At 39.4% G+C, this 22421-nt stretch overlaps 1 protein-coding gene across 1 annotated transcript in view; it reads left to right on the top strand.

Annotated features, from left to right (window-relative positions):
* The window catches only part of CUBN (cubilin), a 155117-nt gene that overhangs the window by 77591 nt on the left and 55105 nt on the right, over positions 1-22421 (top strand). Inside the window, exons 34-43 of the mRNA XM_005228854.4 lie at positions 2257-2431; positions 4042-4223; positions 10361-10517; positions 12196-12312; positions 14572-14685; positions 15952-16080; positions 16419-16551; positions 18759-18964; positions 20244-20425; positions 21948-22137. Coding sequence (XP_005228911.3) covers positions 2257-2431; positions 4042-4223; positions 10361-10517; positions 12196-12312; positions 14572-14685; positions 15952-16080; positions 16419-16551; positions 18759-18964; positions 20244-20425; positions 21948-22137 — 1585 coding nt within the window. The remainder of the gene's footprint in view (positions 1-2256; positions 2432-4041; positions 4224-10360; positions 10518-12195; positions 12313-14571; positions 14686-15951; positions 16081-16418; positions 16552-18758; positions 18965-20243; positions 20426-21947; positions 22138-22421) is intronic.

Genomic DNA, 22421 nt, shown 5'->3' with positions numbered 1-22421 from the left:
TGTGGGAGAGGCTGATCCATGACGCTTATTAGATGCATATTAGAAACTCCTGCTGTTTCCTCTGCCACATAGCTTCTCTGGGCTGGTTTAGGTGATTAAGAGCATGTGTTTCTGCTAGATCTCATGCTGTGGCTGTGACTCAGGGAGTATACCGCAAACACATTTTACAATTCACATTTTGAACAGACTTCTGATAAGTGCAGCTGTCATTGGGCCCCACAAGCAGTAAGATTTTTCTGGAGACATTGAGCTTCCAGTGAACAAACATGCTTCTTCCCCAGACTGTGCCTGCTTCATTACAGATTGTTAATCTGAGCTGTGAATTCATCCATACTGACTTCTCTTGAATGCCTTGAGATGATCGATTGGACTGAGGAACCATTACCCATTCAAGTCATGCAGCCTCCCTGCAGAATACAAGAAAGTGCTGTCTCAGTGCAAATAAAAATCTTTAAGCTATTAAGCCTGTGTAATCAGCCACTATAACAAAATATATTCTGAACATCTAACAGACTATGACATTTATAAAAAAACTAATTCCTTGTTTCTTCTAGGGATGCAAGCTTCAGCTTCTGAGGTCTCACATTACCCTGGAATCACTGAATATTTTTTCCTGTTAAAAAAAAAAAAAAAATTCTTTCCCTTATACCTCCAATGGCAGAGCAGTGTCAGGCACATGAGCAGTTAGTGAGCACACGATCAATAAAACTATGTAGCAATGCGCTACATTTAGCCCTAGAGGTGGTGCGATTAGCTCAGCTATTTGCAAGACTTGCTGAGATATTTAGCTTGGACAGAACCCCAACTTATTCTGGGCTTAAAAAGCTCAGGCAGAGCTTATGAAAATATTGAGTTGCCCCTTATCTAGAAGTCATCAGAGGCAAAAGGGCCAGATAGCAGGCTGGTTCTTACAGTACTGCCACTGTCTGAAATCATGGATTGCTTTTTTTGACCTTTGTGGTGTTTACAAGACTAATAAAATATCGGAGCAGACTTGAGATGCTACTGGTGGGAAAATCCTGATGGGATTTGTTGCCTTATCTTCCTATTCCCTGGTTTTGTTAGAACTTGCCATTCTCTAGTTTAGCTTTAGGATTTATACATAATACATGCTGATACAATGAGAATGCATCTATTGCTAGTTCAGACGCTGAAAGACAATAGCACAGTCTTTATTTGGTGTACCTCTTCAACAGTTTTCACATTTGAGGTTACTGTCAAGCTGGCTTTTGTAGCAACTGTCCTACCAGGGACATGCCAACGGAAGGTGGGAGACTCTTTAATATCAGGTGGCATTTCATTAGCATGCAAGAAGCCAAGAACATCCAATCACTGAAGGCACTAGGCACCAAAATCACATGTCTGGGTTTGAAAATTGCACTGAGCATGTGTGTTCAGCTTTAAGAGTGAAGACTAAGGAAAGGGAGCCAGTTCCACCAGTTATAAATGGGGCTCAAACTGAAATCCTACATCCCTTCTGGAAAACAAGAACAGGATTAACAGGGCTTCAGCACTGCCATCTAATTCAGTTCAATTGGCTTAAAAATGCATTCTAAAGTACACAATACTGCTGATAACGTTTAAGAGAATGGTGGGTTTCTGGTTTATAACTGCCTGAGGCACACTCTTCTGAGTAGGAAATAATCCCTCTTAAAAGTCAAACCCCGTCTTCTTGTGCAAGTATGTATGATATACTTCCTTGTTTCTGAAGAGTATTATTAAAACGTAGTTTACTTGACCAAAATCCCATAGTTTGGATGTTGATTCTGCCATTGAAGTAGATAAAATTGCAATGGTTTTATCAGAGAGAGTAATGAAGTCTAGCCACAATTTAAAAATCAGTCTTAGCTGTGCCTTTAAACATAAAGGGTGCAAAATATCAGCACAGATTCCTGCAAAGAAATACGGTTTGTTTGCACAAGCACACAAAATAATCTGGTTTTATATCCCAACAGAAACAAGTTTCTAACCCTGGAGGGATGGGAAAAGAAGAATGTGGTGAAGTTCCCAAAGCAGAAAATTCTTATTTAATGCAGAGGTGTTTTGAAATCAGCTAGAATTTCATACTTGCACCAGGTAGTTCAGATGCCAAGTAAACCTGCAGAGAAAATAACTGTATTAGCTACTTTACATTTCAAAATGTGATATGACTTTCAATACTTGCAGAGTTTTTTTTCTCTTAGATAAAAAGTTCTCATGTATTCTGTGTGGCAGACAATTTCTTTGAAAAACTTTGACAGTTTCTTCCATTTCTAGGTCTATGGTGGCCCTGACTTCCTCTCTCCTAGACTAGTCCAGCTGTGTGTTTCAAGATCAGCACAGAACCCACTGCGAGTCTCTACTACTGGCAATTCAGCCATCGTTCGTTTCAAGACAGATAGAGCAGTGACAGGGAAAGGGTTTAATGCCTCCTGGCAAGAAAATCCAGGTGGTGAGTATACTGATTAATACCGTGAGAAATTCAGCAAGTCTGAGAATCGAGGATCAGCCATGCAAACATTTAAAGTAGTCAAACAGCATAGGACTGAAAGCTGAAGGAGAATGTGGGTGTTACTGGATTCGGTAACACTAAGAGATGCTGAAAGACACACAGAGAATAAATGGGCTAACTAGCTGAAATCTGGGCCTATGTATGTATTTTGTAACAGTCTATCTTGCTGGGGTTTCTTCTTTATATAATTAATCAAGACATTCCTGTAATCAGAAAACTACTTTTGCATGCTAACGGTTCTTCCCACCCACTCACCCACATAGAGTTCTTAGCTGAATTGTGCTTTTGGTTTTAAACTGTAAATTGAAAAATATCTGAGAACATGGCTTAACTTGGAGAACTCGGCTGACTCCAAAAATATTTGGAGTGATTAGTAAATACTTGAACTCTGTAAGGTTCATCCATCCCCCGTGTGATTATTTGTTCAAAGCCTTACTGGTAATCAGTAAAAGAAGACATGCTTTAAAGACCCAGCCACATGTCTCTACATGGGAGTTCTTATGAAAAGGCCAATTATCGGAAAATAATTGCAATGAAAAGTGAGCAGAAGCAGGTTTTAATTCTTGCAGTTTTGCTTGATTAAGCACACTAATTCCTTAGTTTGTCAAGGTTTATACTTCTCCATTTTCATAAGTTTTATGAGAAAGGCGCAAGATTATTTTTTTAAAAAAAGAAGTCTACAATAGCCCTTTGAATTAATCCCCTTCTGAGATCTTATTTTTACTACTTAGGCCCCCTGAAGCTTTCTCATCCCTCTACAGCATCTTGCCTGTTGTGCTCCAAACCCCCTCTAGCCTCTAAAATACCCACTCACCAGAAAACAATAACAGTATAGTTTTTATCCTTCCAGCGGGCTGCCTCCATCTACAGCAGTCCCAATGTCTTTCTCTCACCCTCCTCCATCCCTTTCCAACATATAAAAGTTCATTTGTTTGTGTTAGTCCTGTAGAAAGTCCTAGCACTTCCCACACAAGATCCATCATTCCAAGCTGTTTAGATATTCATGAGTACTGGAGCTGTTCTGGTTGGAAATACCTGAAGGTGCCCTCAACTGCAGAAGTAGAAACTTGGGGCTTGCAATTGTTGTACTGCTCGTGGGAAAAGGGGAGCTCCTAGCTGTCTTGGTATTTTCAGAAATGGTTTACTCACATATGATCAGCTAGGCATAGTCATTGCTTTCTCAGTATGCTACCTCTGAGGCATTCATGCGAACAGTATTTTTGATGGCTTTTACAATATCTAGGATAGAGGATTAGCAGCACTAATACTTCGGCCATTACAACATCTACTACCAGCCTGTGACTAGAAAGAAACATTACTCACAGGCATTGTTGTTGCATATTCACCAGTAATGATCATGTTATACTTTCCTGATAGTAATTTCCATTGATTTTTGTTATGGACAGGACACTTCAACAATTGGAGCACTCATCTTACCAAAGTTTAATGTAGAAAATATAAAGATGGAGATGTTCTTAGTTTAAAAATATAGGTGGAATCTCGCTAAGCATAGAAGAGCTTGTGATTAAAACTGATTATGTCTCTTTCAGGCTGTGGTGGTGTCTTCCAAGTTGCCAGTGGGGAAATCCATTCTCCAAACTATCCTCAACCTTATAGTAACAACGTAGATTGTTCTTGGGTTATCCAAGTTGACTACAACCACAGAGTCCTATTGAATTTCACGGATTTGGACATTGAAAATCACTATTCATGTGACTATGGCAATGTTGCGGTAAGTAACAATAGAAATTTCAAAAGTTCCCTTAATGAGTCTGGTGCAATGCTTGCAAAAGAGGAAGCCTACTATGCAACCTAAGCTGCAGTTGGTTTCAGACTCGTAGTTGCATAGTCATATTTATTCACTGATGAGCTAAAGCTTAAATTTACACCTAAATAGTTATGATCTAGTTCTCTTTGCTTCACCAATGAAATAGGCTTCACAAATGTATTTCTGCATTCTTCTTGGTTCCCACTTAATATCTGGAAGGATCTTTTCTTGAAAGCAGTGCATGCTGCATCCTGGCACCACGTTTTTCCTGCTGGTGGTGTGAACTGTGGTTAGTACCGCAGGAATAACCTCATACATAAATAGATGGCTGTTGTTATGACACCCTTTCCCAAATATAGTGCAGTTTACCACAGTTTGCTCCAAGCCATAGGATGGGCTGCCCACATATCTAATAGACTGCTACACTCTGTTACAAACTCAGGAGACAGGGAGGTCTGCATCCGGCGGGAATTGTGGCTGGCTGGTTTTCTTTATGGATGCGCTGTGTATTCAGGTGCTCCTCAGCTGTCTCTTTAATTGCTTCATTAGAGCTGCTGCTCTCTTAAAAGCTTCACATTGCTGTGGGTTTGTGAGCTTTTGTTGATGTCACAGAAATTAAAGTTGCTGCTCAATCAGGACATGACAATGAAGAGCTCTCCACGTCTCCACTTGGCCTTTTGGGAGCAGGGACATGAAATCCTGACCTTCGATGTCAGATTGCACTTTACTCAGTACAAAGGCATGTGTGATCAGTACCAGTCAGATAAAGCACAGTGGCTGTAGCCCAAAATCCAGCTTTCCTCTCCTTGATAAACTGTCATTCACAGAGAACTCAATTTGGCAGGAACTGAGACTCTTTTGAAAACAGCGTCAGTTTTAATAGCATTGCCTCGTAAAGCTTTTTTGTACTGAACCAGAAAAAAGCAAGTATGTCCCCATTTGCTGAGCTGAACTGAAGATTTCATTTGGCCACAAAGCATCTGTACAATGACTGTTCATTTTTTTCTGGTTCTGAAATAGGAAAATATAGTTTTGTCTTTTCATTCAAATGGTTTAAATTCACCAGCAGGATCATTGAAAGGAAAAATCTATAGGAAAACCTTCTAAGCCTTCTGTGATATCACACAGGAGTAGAAAATCAAATTGCTTGACAGAAACTCAGGCCATCTGGAATGGCAGTACTGGTATAAATTAAAAAAAAATATCTGCAAATTAAGGGCTAAATTCTGAAAAGACCTGATGTACAAGTTTCTCTTTTAAACGATGCCAATGTATGTATGTATCTATCTAAACCAGGGGTCCTCAAACTACAGCCTGCGGGCTGGATATGGCCGCCCAGGGTCCTCAATCCGGCCCCCGGTATTTACAGACCCCCCTGCCGGGGGTTGGGGGGGGAAACCAAGCAGCCGCAGATGGCTGCCTGCCACTGCATCCGCGCGCCGGCCCCCTGGTTAAAAAGTTTGAGGATGCCTGATCTAAACCCTTTGCAGAGTACACAACTCCATGAGCTCTGTGCAGCTACGGGCACAACTCCCGTTACCTTTATAGGCTGGATATGGGCACTGATTTTTTAGTCATTGAAAGGCACTAGTCCTTCAGCTAGCAGAGATGACTGTGGCAGAGCTCTTTGTATAAGTGGAGTTTGCAGTGACACCCCTTGTCCTCTATTGCCGTACGAGTATCTGTTGCTTGCTTCTGCTTTTTTGTTTTTTGGGGCTGTTGATGGAGGAAGTTCCCTGTGAGCCCCAGCTGTGCAAGCACAACTGAAGCAGCAATGTGAGCAAGGAGGGAGATTTAAATTTAATGCAGGCATCAATTGTTGCCCACCAAATGGAGGGTAGTTTGAAAATTGATGAGGGAGAATGCTCATCTGAAGCCAGGAGTTAACAAAGGGCTCTGAGAGTCTTTGTATGAGGTAGAGAAGAGCTCTTCAGTGGTACTGTAGAGGGATCAGCAGGGCAAGAAAGAAGTGGATGTGGTTTCTTTCTCTACCTGGTACACCAGTAAGCAGAAACCCGCTTGTTACCAACATCTGGGTGGGATCTGCGTTCATCTCATTCCAAGGCTATATGCTATATGCCTCACACAGGAGAACAGAGGGAGGGGACAGAGTGCCTCAAAATATGTAAGTAGATGTCTGACTGGGAATGGTTTAGGAATTACATTCCAAAAGCTGTGTAGATGGAAAATGTGGGTAGCTAAGGAAGCAGATGGGTTGTTTTTCTCTCTCTAATATAGGAACAACTACTATGTATGAGTAACACAGTGGTTCCACCCTTTTTTATTTCTTAAATTTTTACTTATCTTTACAGAATTTATTTGCTCTGTGAGTTCTCCTGGGGCTTCCCTCCACCCTTAAGTGTACCAATGGCCTTTTCCTTCATCTTTCCCCTTCTAGATCCACTCATTTTTCCCTGTGTTATGGCTGAGATTTTTTTAAAAGAAATATTTCTACCGTAAAACCCTTTCTATGGGGAATACACAAAAATATACTTTTTTTCCTGTAGTGTTTTCCATTGCACATTCTTTACGTGAGCAAAATGGAGAGAGGGAAGATACTCGTGTCGGCTGCTTCTTGGTTATGCTGCAGCTCCAAAAAGCCCAGTGCATTTTTCAGTTCTGCTCAATGATTTCACACGTGAATCTGAGCACAGATTTAGGTTCAGCCGAACGAGCAGGCACGGTAGCAGTAACCCCCGGTGAAACTGCTCTGAGCTCCCTCTAGAGGCAGTAGGTGGAGTGCGCAGAGAGCAGTCCAGGGCACCAAAAAGCACATTCTTCATTTACTTAACTGCCTAAACTTAGCTGATTCTTCGGTTTCTATGCCTTCATTTCTGTACCTTATCTGTTCTCAGAACAGATTAGCATCTCTTCATCTGCTAAATGAGGATGTATAGCCTTTACTCTCTCTGATCTCAAACATAACTCAGTTACATTCTGTAGAAAGCATAAGATCTTTGAGACTTTTCGCTATCACTGTCACCATACATAAGGAATAGATTTTTGATTTTTCTTTGTGTACCAGCTCATTTCTATCTAGAGAATGTGTGTTACAACAAGCAAATTTGTTTCTCTGAAGGAACAGAGAAGGAAAGAAATAGTGAATGCACTGATTTTTAACCAGCATTGTATCTGATGCTGCACCAGCAGTGCCAGTCAGCAGGAGTTTCAACTATTCGGAGACTCAAGGATGCAGCTCAGAAGGCAGTGCTTGTAGTGCAAGGCACTGAGAAGTGGAGGGAGAAATTGTTTGTTCTTTTCAGTGGCTTTCATTAAGTAAATGTTATTTTTCTTTCTTGTTGCAGTATAACAAGTAGTACATAGGAATGTGGAAATGTAAGCCTCTGGGAGCTAGAGAGGAGGTGTGACTTTATTTATTCCAGGTGCTGGTGGAGAGGATCTTCCAAGAGAGGACAGCTGGGAATATGTTAAGTTTTTATGGCTCAGAAGACAAAAAATATCTTCTTTTTGTCATATACCTTTGCAAAATGCAGGACACATTTGAACAAGAAGGCAGTGAGTCAGTTATGTTAACTGTGGAAAGGGAAGAGAAGAGCAAATTGCTGCTCTGCACAGTGCAAATGAAAACTTGGCTTTTAAGTAAGTGGATGCATCATTTTCCTTTACTCATGCTGCCACAGAAATGCATATCTCAGATGCTTTCAAAATAACTTCAAGAAGCTGCAGAGAGACGCAACTCTTTCCTGAACTGGTGTGAACAGTGTGGTTTCTGATCTAGATTCAAGGCTGAAATCCTCCCTATAAAATAGTTTAAGCTAATGAATAGCAGGTGAGCGAGAATGATGCAGCCATAAAATATCAATGTGTTACTGTTCCTCATTAACTTGTAGTTGCCATAACTCCTAAGAGTTGCTACTGTATCTCATTAATGCTTACGGTGAACTGTTGCTTGAATCAGATTTTTAGCAAGTGAAAAAGGCTAGGAATCATTTCTGGGTTTCTGAAAGAGGAGACAGTACTATCCTTCAAGCAAGCTGCCCAGAAACACAAATACACTTGATTTAGAAAACATTCCTCTGACCTCATGTTCTTCTCACAGTATTACCACAGAAAGACTTCTTTATTCCAGGAAGCTTTTGGAATGAAATGCCTACTCTTATATTACTCATCCTTAATATCTTACTGAGTGAGAAAGCTGAACTACTAGAGTCTCACAACAGCCCATGTGTCAATGGTCATACACTCAGCTGTGCAATGGCACAGATACATCAAAACCAGCAGTTTATGTGAACTGTAGTCAGGCCCTCTCTCTACACTCTGTCAAGGGAATGCTTATTCTCAGTTCTAGCGTTCAGGTAAAATCCTCTCACTACTGTGTAGGGAAAGACAGTACCTTAATTCCTGAGGGTTTTTTTGTTATTACTTTTTTGCACATTCCATGGTTTGTGGGTTTTAGCTCGAGGCATTCTGTCTTATATACAGAATGTATGTGCAGAGGAAGAATAAACACTGCACACTATGTATTAAAGAGCTGACTGTGGCAGGATGCCAAGAGCGAAAAGAAGGTTGAATGGATGGATATTTTGGGTCTCTTTACCAGGTACTCATTTTTACAGACATCGCAGTACACTTAATGCTCTGTCACGAGGTCCCACACAGCTAGCTAGTGTTACAGGCCCAAGGGCAAATGTTTAATTCATGAATACAGCATTGGCTATGTAGGGTACGCCTGTGGATTAAGCAGTTTTGTCCTTTCTTTCTCAGCTCCAAAGTTTATTTGAGGCAGCTCACCTTTCTCTCAGCTACTGTTTTTTATATATTTTTTTTCACTAATGTGCTCAAAGGCTTTTGAATACTGGAGGCAGAAACATTGCATTGTGTTACACAGCCTAGTTTTAATTTGTCTGTGTTGCATCGCACAGATAGGCTGGAATGTGAGGCATTTTGAAGCAAAAGAAGACAATCTCAAGAAGTACATTTCTTCTAACCGAATGGCATTATTTTGCTCAAAGTGGACTTTTATACAGCCTTTAACATCCTAGCACCTGAGTACCTTCCAGCCCTTCTATTCACATTTTCCTCCATTTTGCTATAGGAAGCTGAGTCACAGGTTATAATTGATGAGGTGTCTATGGTAATGCAGGACGTTAACACTGAAACAGGAACTGAATTCAACTGCTGTTGCTGGCCACTAGCCCAAAGGCTTTTCCTCTGTGGGTCATGCAACTGTGCTGATGGCTCCAGTGCTTATCACTTCTGAAACCAGGCACAAGGGCTCTGAGACTGACCCATGGCTTCAAAAACAGTAGCAACAAATCATGTCAGCTGGAGTGCTAGGAAAGATTAGCGGGAGGCTCTGAGACTGTGGCCTTTTTCCCCTCGAGCTAGAAGCTAATTAGTTTTAACTTCACTATCCTTCTCCTCCTGATTATGAAACAGAGAGGAAGGAAACAAAATTGTCAGCTGTAGGGAGAAAAAAAAGAGAAGGAAGGCATTTGTGGTAGAATTAAAAGTGAAGTTTTGTGACCCCAACTTTACTTGCTTTCTCCTTTTTTTTTTTTCTACTTTTCTTCATCTTCTGCTTAAATTACACTTCAGGTATATATGTGCAATTCCACACCTTAAAGCTATTATAAAGCATAGATATATGGACTCTGATCCTTGATGTTGGGTTCATATATCTAAAAATCGTAATCCTGTATCTTTTTATACAGTCATAGTTCCCACTGCTGCACTATTTGCATGTTAGGGCCAATTTAGAAGTCTTTACTGAGGCAAGATGTAGGGCTTAACTGAATAAAAGCTAGGCAGGAGCTCATGTTAGCTATTAACAGAAAGCAGTAAATGTATGGGGGTATCTGGATTGTTAAAAGGAGAGTTGCTTCTATACCAGGTACATACAGAGGAAGATGGTTACTTGATGCATTTTTGTTATAAAGGCTACAGGATCTTCATCCTGAATACATGCATTTTTTGGAAATGGTCACAATCGTAAGATAGGCAGTGCACAGTTTATTTACACTGCTCATACCAGGGCTGTAACACAATCAAACTGTATGAAACGTAAGAGAGAGAATGAAATAGAAGTCTTCTCGTTACTCCTATTGAAGCCAAATAATTTAACTGATCTTTCATAACAGGTATTTGATGGTCCCAGCAATGAAGCACACCTTCTTAGAAAACTCTGTGGAACACAGCATCCTCCTCCTATCACATCCTCCAGGAATCTGATGTACATTCGACTGCAATCTAATGCAACCAACCAGCACAGGGGCTTCAGTGCTCGCTTTACTGAAGGTAATTTTGTCATTCACATTAATGTACATTTTTCTAATCACCAGTTTGTTTGTATTAGACACAATCTTTTAGCACAGCTGATAACAAAAGGTGTTGTTTCTATTCATGTAGCATACTGACGCGTATCTTTAACAGGACTGATTGTTTCCAAATTATAAAGAATTTTAAATCTAAGGGTTATCTTAGATTCTTTGATTGGGGGAAGAGAATGGTTTTTGTAGTAAGGCATCTAGCATACATCAGCAGCCTCCTATTCCTCCTCCCTAGAGGGGTAGCTACCCATAACTGTCCTGAGAGAAATGTGCAACTTGCAGTTTCCATAAACCTAGTGACAAGATAACACTTTATGTGTCTATCCATGTGCATGAATCTGAAAAGCCATAAAAGGCTTCTGTGTGGTGCTGGTGATGAAGCCTATGGATTCAAGCCTGCAATCCCTGCCAAACATCAACCATCCAATTTGTGTAGGACTAATTGGTATTTTACATCGTTTCCTTTTTAATGAAAAATGACATCAACTGGGCAGAATTTTTCGTGAAATTAGGTACTATTTGATGACTGGTGATTTTCTTTTTTTTTTCCTCAATAACTTTGGAAACATTTTTTCCTCCCAAGGTACAGCTGTGTAGTTTTTGTAGAGAAAATCCTTTTCTCTCATTTTCTTCCTAGGATTCTTTTCACTGTAAATTAGTACTTTCTTCAGAAACGTTTTGTCTCTGAAAATATTGTGAAAAATTATAAAGGAGGAATTTGCATCACCAAAAATGTCAGGAACCCCAGTTGTTGAGGTACGAGTTAGATACATAGCTAGGCATTTCTGACTAACAGGTATGAAAGCCTAATCAGTTAAACATTCTCAGAGCATGTTTACTGGATTAGGTCCTGTACAAAACATGCCTGGTGAGCAGGTGCTCCCTGCCTAGGATGTAGGCAATCTAGCTTCCCTCTTCCTGAGAAAAACCTGTAAGTCCCATCTCCTGCTGGATGTTTTAGGTAGCATGGCATGATAAATTAATCTCTGCCTTTGGTACCTAACTCCTCACCCTGCTGTTTAAGGCACCTATGTGTTAAACTCAGATTTGGGGGGCTTCTGATGAGTCAGCATGCTTAGAAATGGGCCATGACAGCACTCAGCACTGTTAGCCAAAGCTGCACAGTCAGCCAAGCTCTTGCACATGTGCAACATTTCACACAGCTGCAGTTTTGTTGATGCAGCTCACAAGAGGATCCTGCCAATGCAATGTGATGCCACACATGGGCATTAGAAGTTTCTGGATATTTTATGGGGTTTTTCCCCTCCTAGTTGCCAGCACAGCCAAATGATCAGAGAAATGGGTGTATGATTGCACTACCCTGAAACCAAGTTATTTTCACCCCAAGATTGCTCTTATGAGGTGTGAGGTGCCTGTTAAAGATGAGATCTGTTCCCAAGTCACTCTGGCTTCCCACAGATGGTCAGCCAGGTGCAGCATGGCCTGTGGATCCAGGTCAAGAAAGCACACCTGGTTCTGGGAGCTAGCCCTTAAATCTCTTCTGATAAATTACTGTTGTGAATTTTATTCTCATTGCATGTTGATGTAGCGTAGTACATTTTATGCATTCATTTTCACTACAGAATCTAAGACATGTGTTTTGTATATATAAATATGTGTGTGTGTATGTGTGTTTCATTCTAAAGCATGCGGAAGTTTCATAGAGTCAGATTCGGTTGGGGCAGCAATTTCCTCCCCTCTGTATCCTGCCAAATACCCAGACAATCAGAACTGCAGCTGGATTATTCAGGCTCAGGAACCATGTAAGTAAAAACATCTTTTATTAGCTATGGTGACTAACATCCTCATCTTCTTTTCTGTAATAACAATGCAAAATTCCTCCTTTATTTCTCTAGGAAGTTCTGCATCCTGGTAGTTGGAGAGCGTGGCTCTTCTAATCTGTCCTGAATCAGATTTCACTGTAAAGGATTTAGTGCATAGTGAGGAAGACAGTTTACAATTTGTCATCTTAGCTGATTTACTGTGACCCAAGTTTGCAATTATAAATGAGGTGTTGAATACTATGTGAAGTTGGATTCATCCCTGAGAAAAATCTAAGGGTTTATATACAATTAAAGCACATGTATTTAGCTGACCTTATTTTGGTCTGCATTTTTCAAGCTAGAGTTGCGTTAAATCAAATCTATGCTGTTAACATTAAAAAAAAAATTAAATAATGAGGAAAAGTACAGAAGAATTTAAATTTAAAATACAAATAACAAAATACAAATAAATGGGCCTTATGTGAATAGATACACTCTCAAATGTCCCTGTCTAATTGTACACAGGTTTATGATTGATCATAAAACACCAAATATTTTCCATCAGATAGTGGTATTACCTTTAATACTCAGCATTACCTTTACATTGTATAGGATTCCTAAAAAATATTTAATAATTGTGTAATAGTATCGTGGTAACATCATTTAAATAAATGTTTGTTTTTAATAGCAACCACTGAACTTCAGTTATGCATCTGATATTTAGTCATTGTTGTTAAAATCATAGAATGTTCCAATCACATTTTTAAGTTCATTTTGCTAAGTTATAAATGAAAATCAATTTTCCAAAGAAAACACCAAAACAAAAATCAAGAGATAAGCAATACTTTTTTTTTGGCATAGATTCTTTTACAAGAAATCAATTCTCAAAGCTATTCCTTACCTACACAACACTTATTTTTAGAGACAGTCTTTTCCTGGATCCAGGTTGAAAATTCATACATAACTGTTGTCTCCTGAATTACGTCAGTATGAGAGACCAGAAAAATGTTGTATTAGAAGTAGCCTGTGTGTGTAGTGACTTCCTCCACTTACCACCGGGACCACCACATACCTCATGTTATAGGTACATGCGGCTTCATTATGCCAGTCACACAGCATTCCATACATACATAGTACACATACATTACATAACCATATACAGTAGATTTAGCCAATGGCAAATCACAGCAGAGTTCCTGCTCTGCTTTTACTGAGAAGGCCAACAAGTCTCCTGTTCTTGCCTCCCACTGTGTTTTTCCTTTTTGCTTTATATCCTGAGGACCCACATTGATAGCTGGAATTGATTGACCAGACAGGACACAAGCGTGCTGAACACGTAGGCTGTGCAGCTGGATGCCATTCAGCGGCACCCTGCTGAATGCAGCGCCTGGGTCCATGTCTGTCATTTCGGCTTGTTCTAGACAACTAATTGTAGCCCAGTGAGAAGCAAAATATTTGTGTCAAATTCAGGCTTGGTCAACTTAGTTATTATTAAAATCGTGAGACTCTTTCTGATCTGATCAAGCTATAGGAGCTCTAAGGCCATGAGTAACTACTGTCACAGGCAGGTGTTGAGAACAGCCTCTGTTCTTCCAGTTGTGGACTGTGACTTCACCTTTGTCCATATCAGACAAGCAAGAGCAATATGAGAGTCAAAAATACCCTGAGTCAGAAATCTTCTTTTTCAGGACATAGCCTGCAGTCCAAGGGTGTGGAAAATCCAATTCTGTACAAATATAGCTAAGGGTAGTTAATGATTGTTTAACCAGTCCAATTGATGTATATGCAGTGTTACAAAACAATGAAAGAACCAGCTCTTTCTAAGCCTGGAGCAGGGCAGCATCAATTCACATTTTGTCCAGATCTATGGTATAGATCACAAAGGGACAGAAGGTCACGGATGTGTAGAAATAAGTTTGGTTCTGAATGCGTGTAGATGTTCCCTGTTGTGTTGGTTGACACTTTCAGTATATAATGAAGCTGTTCAGATACTAGGAAACAGATTTTTATGTGTATGTGTTAAATCTTATGCTTCTAATGTTGATTGTACTAGAAAGTACTGAAATATGAAGGGTTCTACCAGAACCTTTGCAATAAGGATTAATTCACTGCCATCAAACTCAATCCACATATCAGGGAACAAACTAGTGCAGATGATGTACTTCGACTTCAGGGAGAAAAGAAAAGATGGTACGTTTGTTTACATGTTATTATTTCTCTGTGAAATGCCAATAAGTTTTTACTCTTTGCTATTACCAGTCAACCACGTCATACTTTCATTTACTGACTTTGATATTGAAAACAGCAGTCAAAACTGTACAACGAATTTTGTGGAGATTTTGGATGGAAATAACTACGAAGCTCCTCTTCAAGGTATTGTACCTTTCCCTTGTTTATTTCATATATAGAACTACACCCAAGGTAAGCAGGAGAAGGTTTTCTGTGAGTGTCCTCCTGCTTCATGGGTTTTCTCTGATAAAGGAAGGTCCTTGGCCACTCTGGCCAGAGGAGACTGGGAATGGAGGATAAATCTTCGGTGTGAATGGCACAGTCCTCCTACGCTCTGACTGTATTCCTATTAACCTGCAGTTTGGGGTTGACTCCAGCTGCCTTTTCCTTCCTCCTCAGCTGAACAATATTGGGAACCAAGCAATTCAGTTTGAACTGAATTCCCAGTTAACTGTACAAAAATATAACATAACCCACACTCATAAGCACAGTCCACACTGAACACAGGTGAGGAAAGCTGCAGATTCCTGGATTTTCCTCAAGGGCTGGAAAGCCTAATTTTCTGCTTGCTCCTGATTTTTCTACAACATTCTCCTGACATGTCTGTTCAAAGCCATCATTTCCAAGTGGCAGGAGCCGCTTGGAGCAGCAAAATTCAATGCTTATATTGCCAGGAAGCCAGGAGTGCACCCCTGGCCACAGGGTGGTCCTGACTCATATCCTCAGGGTTGCCTCAAATTCCTTTCTGGGAAATTCGGAGTATCTGTGCCTGATTATGCTCTCCCTTACTCTACTTTTGTGTATGTTCCTTTGTCAGGAGTGGGGCTGCACTCAACTTAAATAGTTTGTAACTAAGAGCAGATTTCATTTTTTGGTCTCCTACCCTTGGCTTTCACTTGGCAAGAGGACCAGGATACTAGCTGCTATCTTTCTTTCTGCTGTTAGCTGCCCTTCTGCTAGATCATGATTCATATTTCTCATCCCCATGTTACAGTCTGTTACAGGGTAACTGCTTTGTTATTTGTCACTTGTTTGTTTGTTTGTTTTTTTAATCAGAAACAAGTGAAATTGAAACTACTGTCAGATATATTTGATGGGATTTTTTTTTTTTAATTAGGCTGTAATTTCTAGTTAGAGTGAACATGAAGGAGCTCAGTGAAGACTAGCCAGTGACTAGGGTATCTGGAGTGCAGGAGGGCCTTCCTCTGTTAAAAAAAAATGTGACCAGAGTTGGGTTCTGTACAAATGAAACGGAGTATTTAATTTTTATGTAGATTGAATTGACAACTGCAATTGTAAGCAACAAAAGTAACTCCTGGTTGCTGTCAGGCATTAACTCCAAATGTTAAATTAGCAATAATAATTCCATGCTGAACACACTTTTTTTTCCTCTGTCTTGTTCTCTTTCAGGCCGGTACTGTGGCACTACTATACCACATCCTATCACTTCTTTTAGTAATGCCTTGGTGGTGAACTTCATCTCAAACAACAACTTTGCTTCTAGGGGCTTCCATGCCACCTATACTGCATCATCATCATGTAAGTCCATATGCCAGGTGTTGCTACCTTATGCCTCTGACTTTTAAGAAAAAGAACAGATCCTGTACCTCTTTGTGTCCCTGATGTTCCCATTTTTAAAAATCTCCTATTACACTTCCTCTTTTTGGCCAAGGTCTCAGCAAGTATATCAACAATCTAAAGAACATCGAGACAAGGAGAAATGCTTTCTCGATTAGCAAATGCTCTGGCTCTGTCAAAGTGGGTTTGGTCTTTTTTTGGTTTGGTGGTTTTGTTCTTTTTTTTGTTGTTAGTTTTGGGTTGTTTTTTTTTAATGTCATCCTCCTTCTCAAGTCTCTGCTGTCTCCTTCTTGTTGCAGCCTGCGGTGGTACTTTCCACATGGACAGAGGAGCTTTCAACAGCCCTGGCTATCCTGAGCCATATCTGCTCAACACCGAGTGTGTCTGGACAATTCTCAGCTCCCCTGGCAACCGGCTCCAGCTGTCCTTTATGTAAATACGTTGCCAGGGGTTATTATTCAGCCTTTTAACAGACCTGAAGGAAAGATGTTCTGTGTTTATTAGGAAATGTAATTACCAGATGATAAAGCTGAAATGTGTTTTTAGAGTAATTTGGAAAGAGAACAGAGCAGTGGTTGGTGGCAGCTTGCAATCAGTGTTCTCCCGTCTTAGTCATTGCTTATATTAAGGCATATACAACTTTATATAAATAGGTGGTTTGTTGTTTGAACAGCATGGGAAGCTGGAGAAGCCAATTCTCACTCACTTATAAACAAGAAGAGGAAACTTAGCATTGGTCTGCCTTTTCTTTACAAGGGAAATTCCTACTATTTCCTTACTACCAGATTCATTGTAATTTTTATATAGCTGAATAATATAAAGGGCACAGATACTCCACAGATTGTCAGGCTAAAATTTATATTAAACTCTTCAGAATTTCTCCGACAATTACAGCAGTGGAGGTACAACAGGGGCTAGGAGAGTAGCTGAAGGAATCCTGTTTTCCTTTCAGCAAAGTAACTTTCTTTTGAAGACTTCTAACAGGAAAGTCATACCCGATCCACAGAACAATGTAGAGTCCTTTAACAGGGTTGTTAGGTTGTTCTTTACCCATGATGTAGATTACTGAGCCTCTGTGTTTCTGGGCATCAAACAGTGGCTACTGCCAAGGAAGAGGGCACTGACCCTTTGCAAAGCTATCAAGAATGAGCAGGAAAGGAAAAGTTATTATGAAACTTGCATTTACGGTTAATCAAGACAAAAGGAAAACTTGCCCAGTAACATGCTGACTGTATAAGGTGCAATTTGCTAGGCGTGTTCTGATTCACTAATGCAATAAAAAGGACATTCTATTCCTCCTTTACTCACTGAAGCAGAGAAGTGCTACAGCCTAAAAATATGTTCCAAAATATTTGCTACAAAATAGTGAATGACAGCTTTTCAGAACCAAAACAGAAATCCAGTGTGAAGCAGAAACTATCAGCAGAACATACATTCAGTTATATAAAGTGACACTGAGTAGATGCAAGCTCTTTTTCTTCAGTTATACATAGCTGAAAGGCAAGCTGAAAATACTGGAAAGCATGGAGTAATTGTGTTAGAAAGCAGTATTTATTTAATTTAATTTAATATTAGAGGTTTATGAAGTTTTTTTGGCATGAGGCATTCATTTTCTTCAGCTCAGTCTGAACAGAAATGCCTGTCTTGCAATTGGAGGGTTAGCTTTAAATTAGTCTGAAGTATATCCAGATGAGTGGTTGGAACCATTTCACAGCTTGTGTATGCTGAACACATGGCTATATTCAGGACTGAAGGGGAGGAGTTGTTACCAGAAAACCAGAAAGCATGAATATTTGGGGCATTGGTTGTAAGAGGAACTCTCTGGAATCTTTACTATATATTCATAGCCTGCTTCTGAAAAGTATATTGGATTGAATCAAAGCACTTTACCTAGAATAACAGCTAATGATTTTTAGAATATAATTAGGATTCAGCTTGGTACAATAATTAAGAATTTATAATCTGATTACTAAATCCTATTCCTTTTCTAAGATAAAAATTGGTTTAGGAGAGTTCATAGCAATCATTACTATTTTTCACACCCAGCTATGTGAAACTCAGAGACCCTGGAGAAACAGTAATATTTCATCATCCTGGAGAAACTGCAAAGGGATTTCTGAGCTCTGAGGTGTTAACTACAAATGAATCTAGGCCTCTGCCAATTGTTTTCTCACCAGAGGGTGTACTGGAATAATACACATATGAAGGGGCTGCAAACTGATTTGTAAGGCTAAAAGTATCCTCTGCACACAATAGATGGTGCACCTAGTAAGTACTCTGACCTGGGCTTATATTAAAAATATTAAAATATTAAAAATCTGTTTTATATATCAGGGGCTTTCTGTGTTTCATGATTGTTTTTGGAGAACCAAACAAAGGTTTGAGAGCTCTTTAAAAATTGTAACTTTGCAAACTGAAGCTCTGTCATAAAATAAGGATCTAGAAAAGAGAGCACCCTGTTTCAGCAGCACTGCCAGGTGATGAGCACAGACTTCTGGGTTCTGGAGGGTTTTGTTGCTGCCCTTTTAACTGTTATAGTAAGATACCAGCTATAGGGGGATTAGTGGCCTGGCAGAGCAAACTCCAAAGTATGTGTCAGTCATATGCCTGCTAATGCTCTTCTACTGTTATCGAAACAGAGCGTTTCAGGTCGAAGATAGTAGCGGCTGCACCAAAGATTTCCTGGAGATTCGTGAAGGGAGTGCTACAGGCACGCTGGCAGGACGATTCTGTGGGAACTCTTTGCCTTCAAATTATACATCTACTGTCGGACATGTCCTGCGGGTCAGATTTGTCTCAGACAGCTCAGGCACTGGTGCTGGCTTCAGGGCCACATTCTCTCACTGTGAGTAGATGTTATTTAATTGAAAACTATTTTTCTTTGATAACACTTCGAAAACAATTTAAAAAAGTGAGTGCTTGGCCTTGTATATTAGAAAATTTTTGTTGATGTAAGCAAGCCTTTAAATTCACTTTAAAATTATTTGTAATTTTTTTTTTATCCCAAATGTAAAGGGATACTCTAAAATGTATCAGAACAGGACTTGTGTGTGTAAGTATATTAAGTATAATGTAATCAGAAGAATTAGACATGACATTCTCTCTTTTAAAATTATGGTAACAGACAATATTTTTTTCAGATTGATCATATTATCCTTCTACAAGCAAAAATTTCCATGGATTACAGAGAATAAAATGTCCTGTATTTTACTGACTGTTTTCTAACAGTTTATCACATGGTTTTCAGATTCATCAGAAGTACTGGGCTGTGAAGATACGAATAAGAGCTATATACTAAAAACTTCTATGACAACCCAAGTTTACCAATAGCCTGTTAAAGTTAAAAATACCCAACCATATGTCTTTGCTACCTGAGAGTGAGCAATGGTATTTAATGTTTATGTTGCCATTTATTAGGCAATTGACAAACTAAGAAAAAATAATTTCTTTCCCAGCTTTCCATTTTGCTTTTTGAGTATGGCTGTTCATCTTCTAGTCTGGATCTAGATGCCATTAACCAGGAAGTGGAATTAGAAGAAAAGGAAATGATGCCAGTTTATAGATCCAAAATTTCAAGGGATCATTGTAAACATCAGTCTGACTTGCTGCATGAGCAGATTGCTGAACCTGAAGATCCAGAGCCATTCTGATTATGCAAGCTAGACTTCCAACAATTTTCCTTATTTTGAGACTTTTACTACTAATTGTCAAAAGGATTTTTCAATAGGTTATGAGTCAATCAAATCAGAACCATTTTTCACCAGAACACACAAAGGCATTAAAAAAATTAATATTTAATGTTTCTTGGGAAGAAATTAACATGAAGTAGGCAGTCAGGGGAATTTTGATGTGCCATCTTCCCACCTCTCCTACATGTAGGGCCACATGGCCTGAATGGGTGTTTCCCTTCAGATAAGGGCACACTGCATCCCTCAAGAAGAAAACAATTAGATGTGCATCCTAGGATTGTCTGAGACACAAGTCTGTGCCTCACAGCACTGTCTAGTCCTAAGTAAATTAAATCAGATGGGCTGAAATGAAAGCTATATTGCAGGCTGGGCCCCAATACTCCTTCTAATCTATGTGAATAAGAGGCATTAGCTGTCTCCCTTCTTGTTTTTCAGTGTATGGAAATGACATTGTGGGAAACAGAGGACGAATAGCTTCACCGCAGTGGCCTAGAAGTTACCCTCACGATTCCAATTACCAGTGGCGAATAAACGTTAATGCTTCACAAGTTATCCATGGCCGTATCCTGGAGATGGACATTGAAGATCATCACAGATGCCGTTATGACAAGCTAAAGGTGATTTCATTGTGAAAAGTTACTTTATATCAATTAACTGTGATAAAAATTATTAATAGAGAAACCTACAAGAAGAACAGGAAGAATTTCCAAGGATCTGGTGTGGCTTACTGTTTTTGCTGTCACATCTTCAATAATTACTAGCTATAGGAAAGGTATACATACTCTTTGGCTCCCTAACAGATATTTCCAATAAGTAAATTTGAAACTTATTTAAAATAAGTCCACAATGGTACAGTGCTGAATTTTCAAATCCAAGAATTTCAGTTTAGATGCCAGATTGAACTTTGCTCTGTGCTGGTTCAGTTGAGGACAACGGTAATAATAACATCTCAGTGTCTCTAAAAATAAGGTGGTTTTTTTTTTTAAATCCTACAAGGAACAATCCTTTACTTGCACCTTCTTTGCTCTCTGCATCAGTAATTTGCTGTCACCAGTAGGAAGGTACCGGTTCCTTTCTGTTTGATTGTTTCTCCGCACCCTGCTGTAATACAGTCTAGCCTTTTTGCCAGGCTAAAAAATATAGCATGCATGGTGCTAAGAAAAATGGAGCAATAGAGCCAGCAACTTCTTTCTGAACTTAGCTGAATGTAAGTACTTAGTTAAATAAAGTAAATCTCTTATTGTCTTTTTTTTAACTAGCTGGTTCACAAATTATCCTTTTCTTTCATCTTTGGGAAAGTTAATACTAGTTCCATATATTCAGTATATTCAATCCATTATTAATTCAGTGATATCCAAATTTAATATTAGTTCAAAAAGGAAATGCAGCTTATTCCTTATCACATGTCAGATTTTAACAGCATCTTCTTTCTTGTAACTCAGCCTGCCTTTCTTTGTCTGTCTGTTTGAAAGCAAAATGAGTTTCTTAAATTGACTACACATTCAGTGGGTGTGAATCAGCCTGATCTTTAACCTGACACAAGGATCAGACCTTCAGTGTAATGTTAATGTTTATTTCATATTTTCTAGCTTTCTCTACTGGACATTTTTTACTGGAGGGAAAAGGACAAGAACACAAATAGGTTTGAATGGTGGCAAAACAGAAGCATCTTTTAACAAGCAAAAGTTTTGGCTTATAAATATATAAAATGAAAAAAATGCATATTTATTTGATAGAATTTTAAATATGATTGTTCCTTAGGGGAGGGAAGAAAAAAATGGGGTTTTTTCCTGCAGATCATGTTGATTTTTTCCTTCGCAAGGAACAAGATTGTACCAGTGGAATTTTTTAACGTGGGAGACCAGTCCATGTCCCCAAAGAGCAGCCCTGTGAGGGGAATGAGCTGAATTTGATGGCTTCCATTCATATCCTTCTTCTGTGAAAGCTTCACAATTAACAGTATATAATGGAAAGGGAGATTTTGTTCCATTTTTGTAAGAGAAGTTTCTCTCTAACAGGGATTTGCTGAAAGATCCCTTACTCATTTAAAGAGGGTAATTTTCTGCTTGGAAACTTGTTGAGAATGGGCTGGATGAAAATCTGTCTCTATGAGGAATGGCACTGTTCTTCTCTCTGCAGGTTTATGATGGGCCCACCATTCATTCTCGTACTGTTGCAACATACTGTGGCACAGACCCTGCTTCTTTTGAATCCTCTGGCAGTTCAATGACAATCCAGTTCCAGTCAGATCCATCTGTGACTGGAAAAGGCTTTCTTTTGGAGTGGTATGCAGTGGATGCTTCTGCTGTTACACGCACCATTGCTAGAGGTGGGTTTTCAGTGGGCTGCACAGTTAAAAGTGATACAGCCAGTGATATACTGAGTTTTACTTTAAAACAAAAACTTCCCCACAAGAGAAAGACCTAGATATTAACAGAGGGAAAGCTTTCATTGACATTTTAATTAAGCATTTTAACAGCCTTGTAAAACAATTTTCTAGGGACTTTCAGATACACTGTTTTACAGTGTTTGAAAAATAAGCATGTTGCTAGAGGGCGTTTTTCTTTACACAGGTATTTCATGAAAGCTAAACATTTTGTATGCCTCTTGAAT

Source organism: Falco peregrinus, chromosome 5 (genome assembly GCF_023634155.1).
Source record: "Falco peregrinus isolate bFalPer1 chromosome 5, bFalPer1.pri, whole genome shotgun sequence".
In the NCBI taxonomy this organism is placed as follows: domain Eukaryota; kingdom Metazoa; phylum Chordata; class Aves; order Falconiformes; family Falconidae; genus Falco; species Falco peregrinus.
Note: the sequence above shows the minus strand (reverse complement) of the source record. Positions and strands in the feature narration are given on the sequence as shown.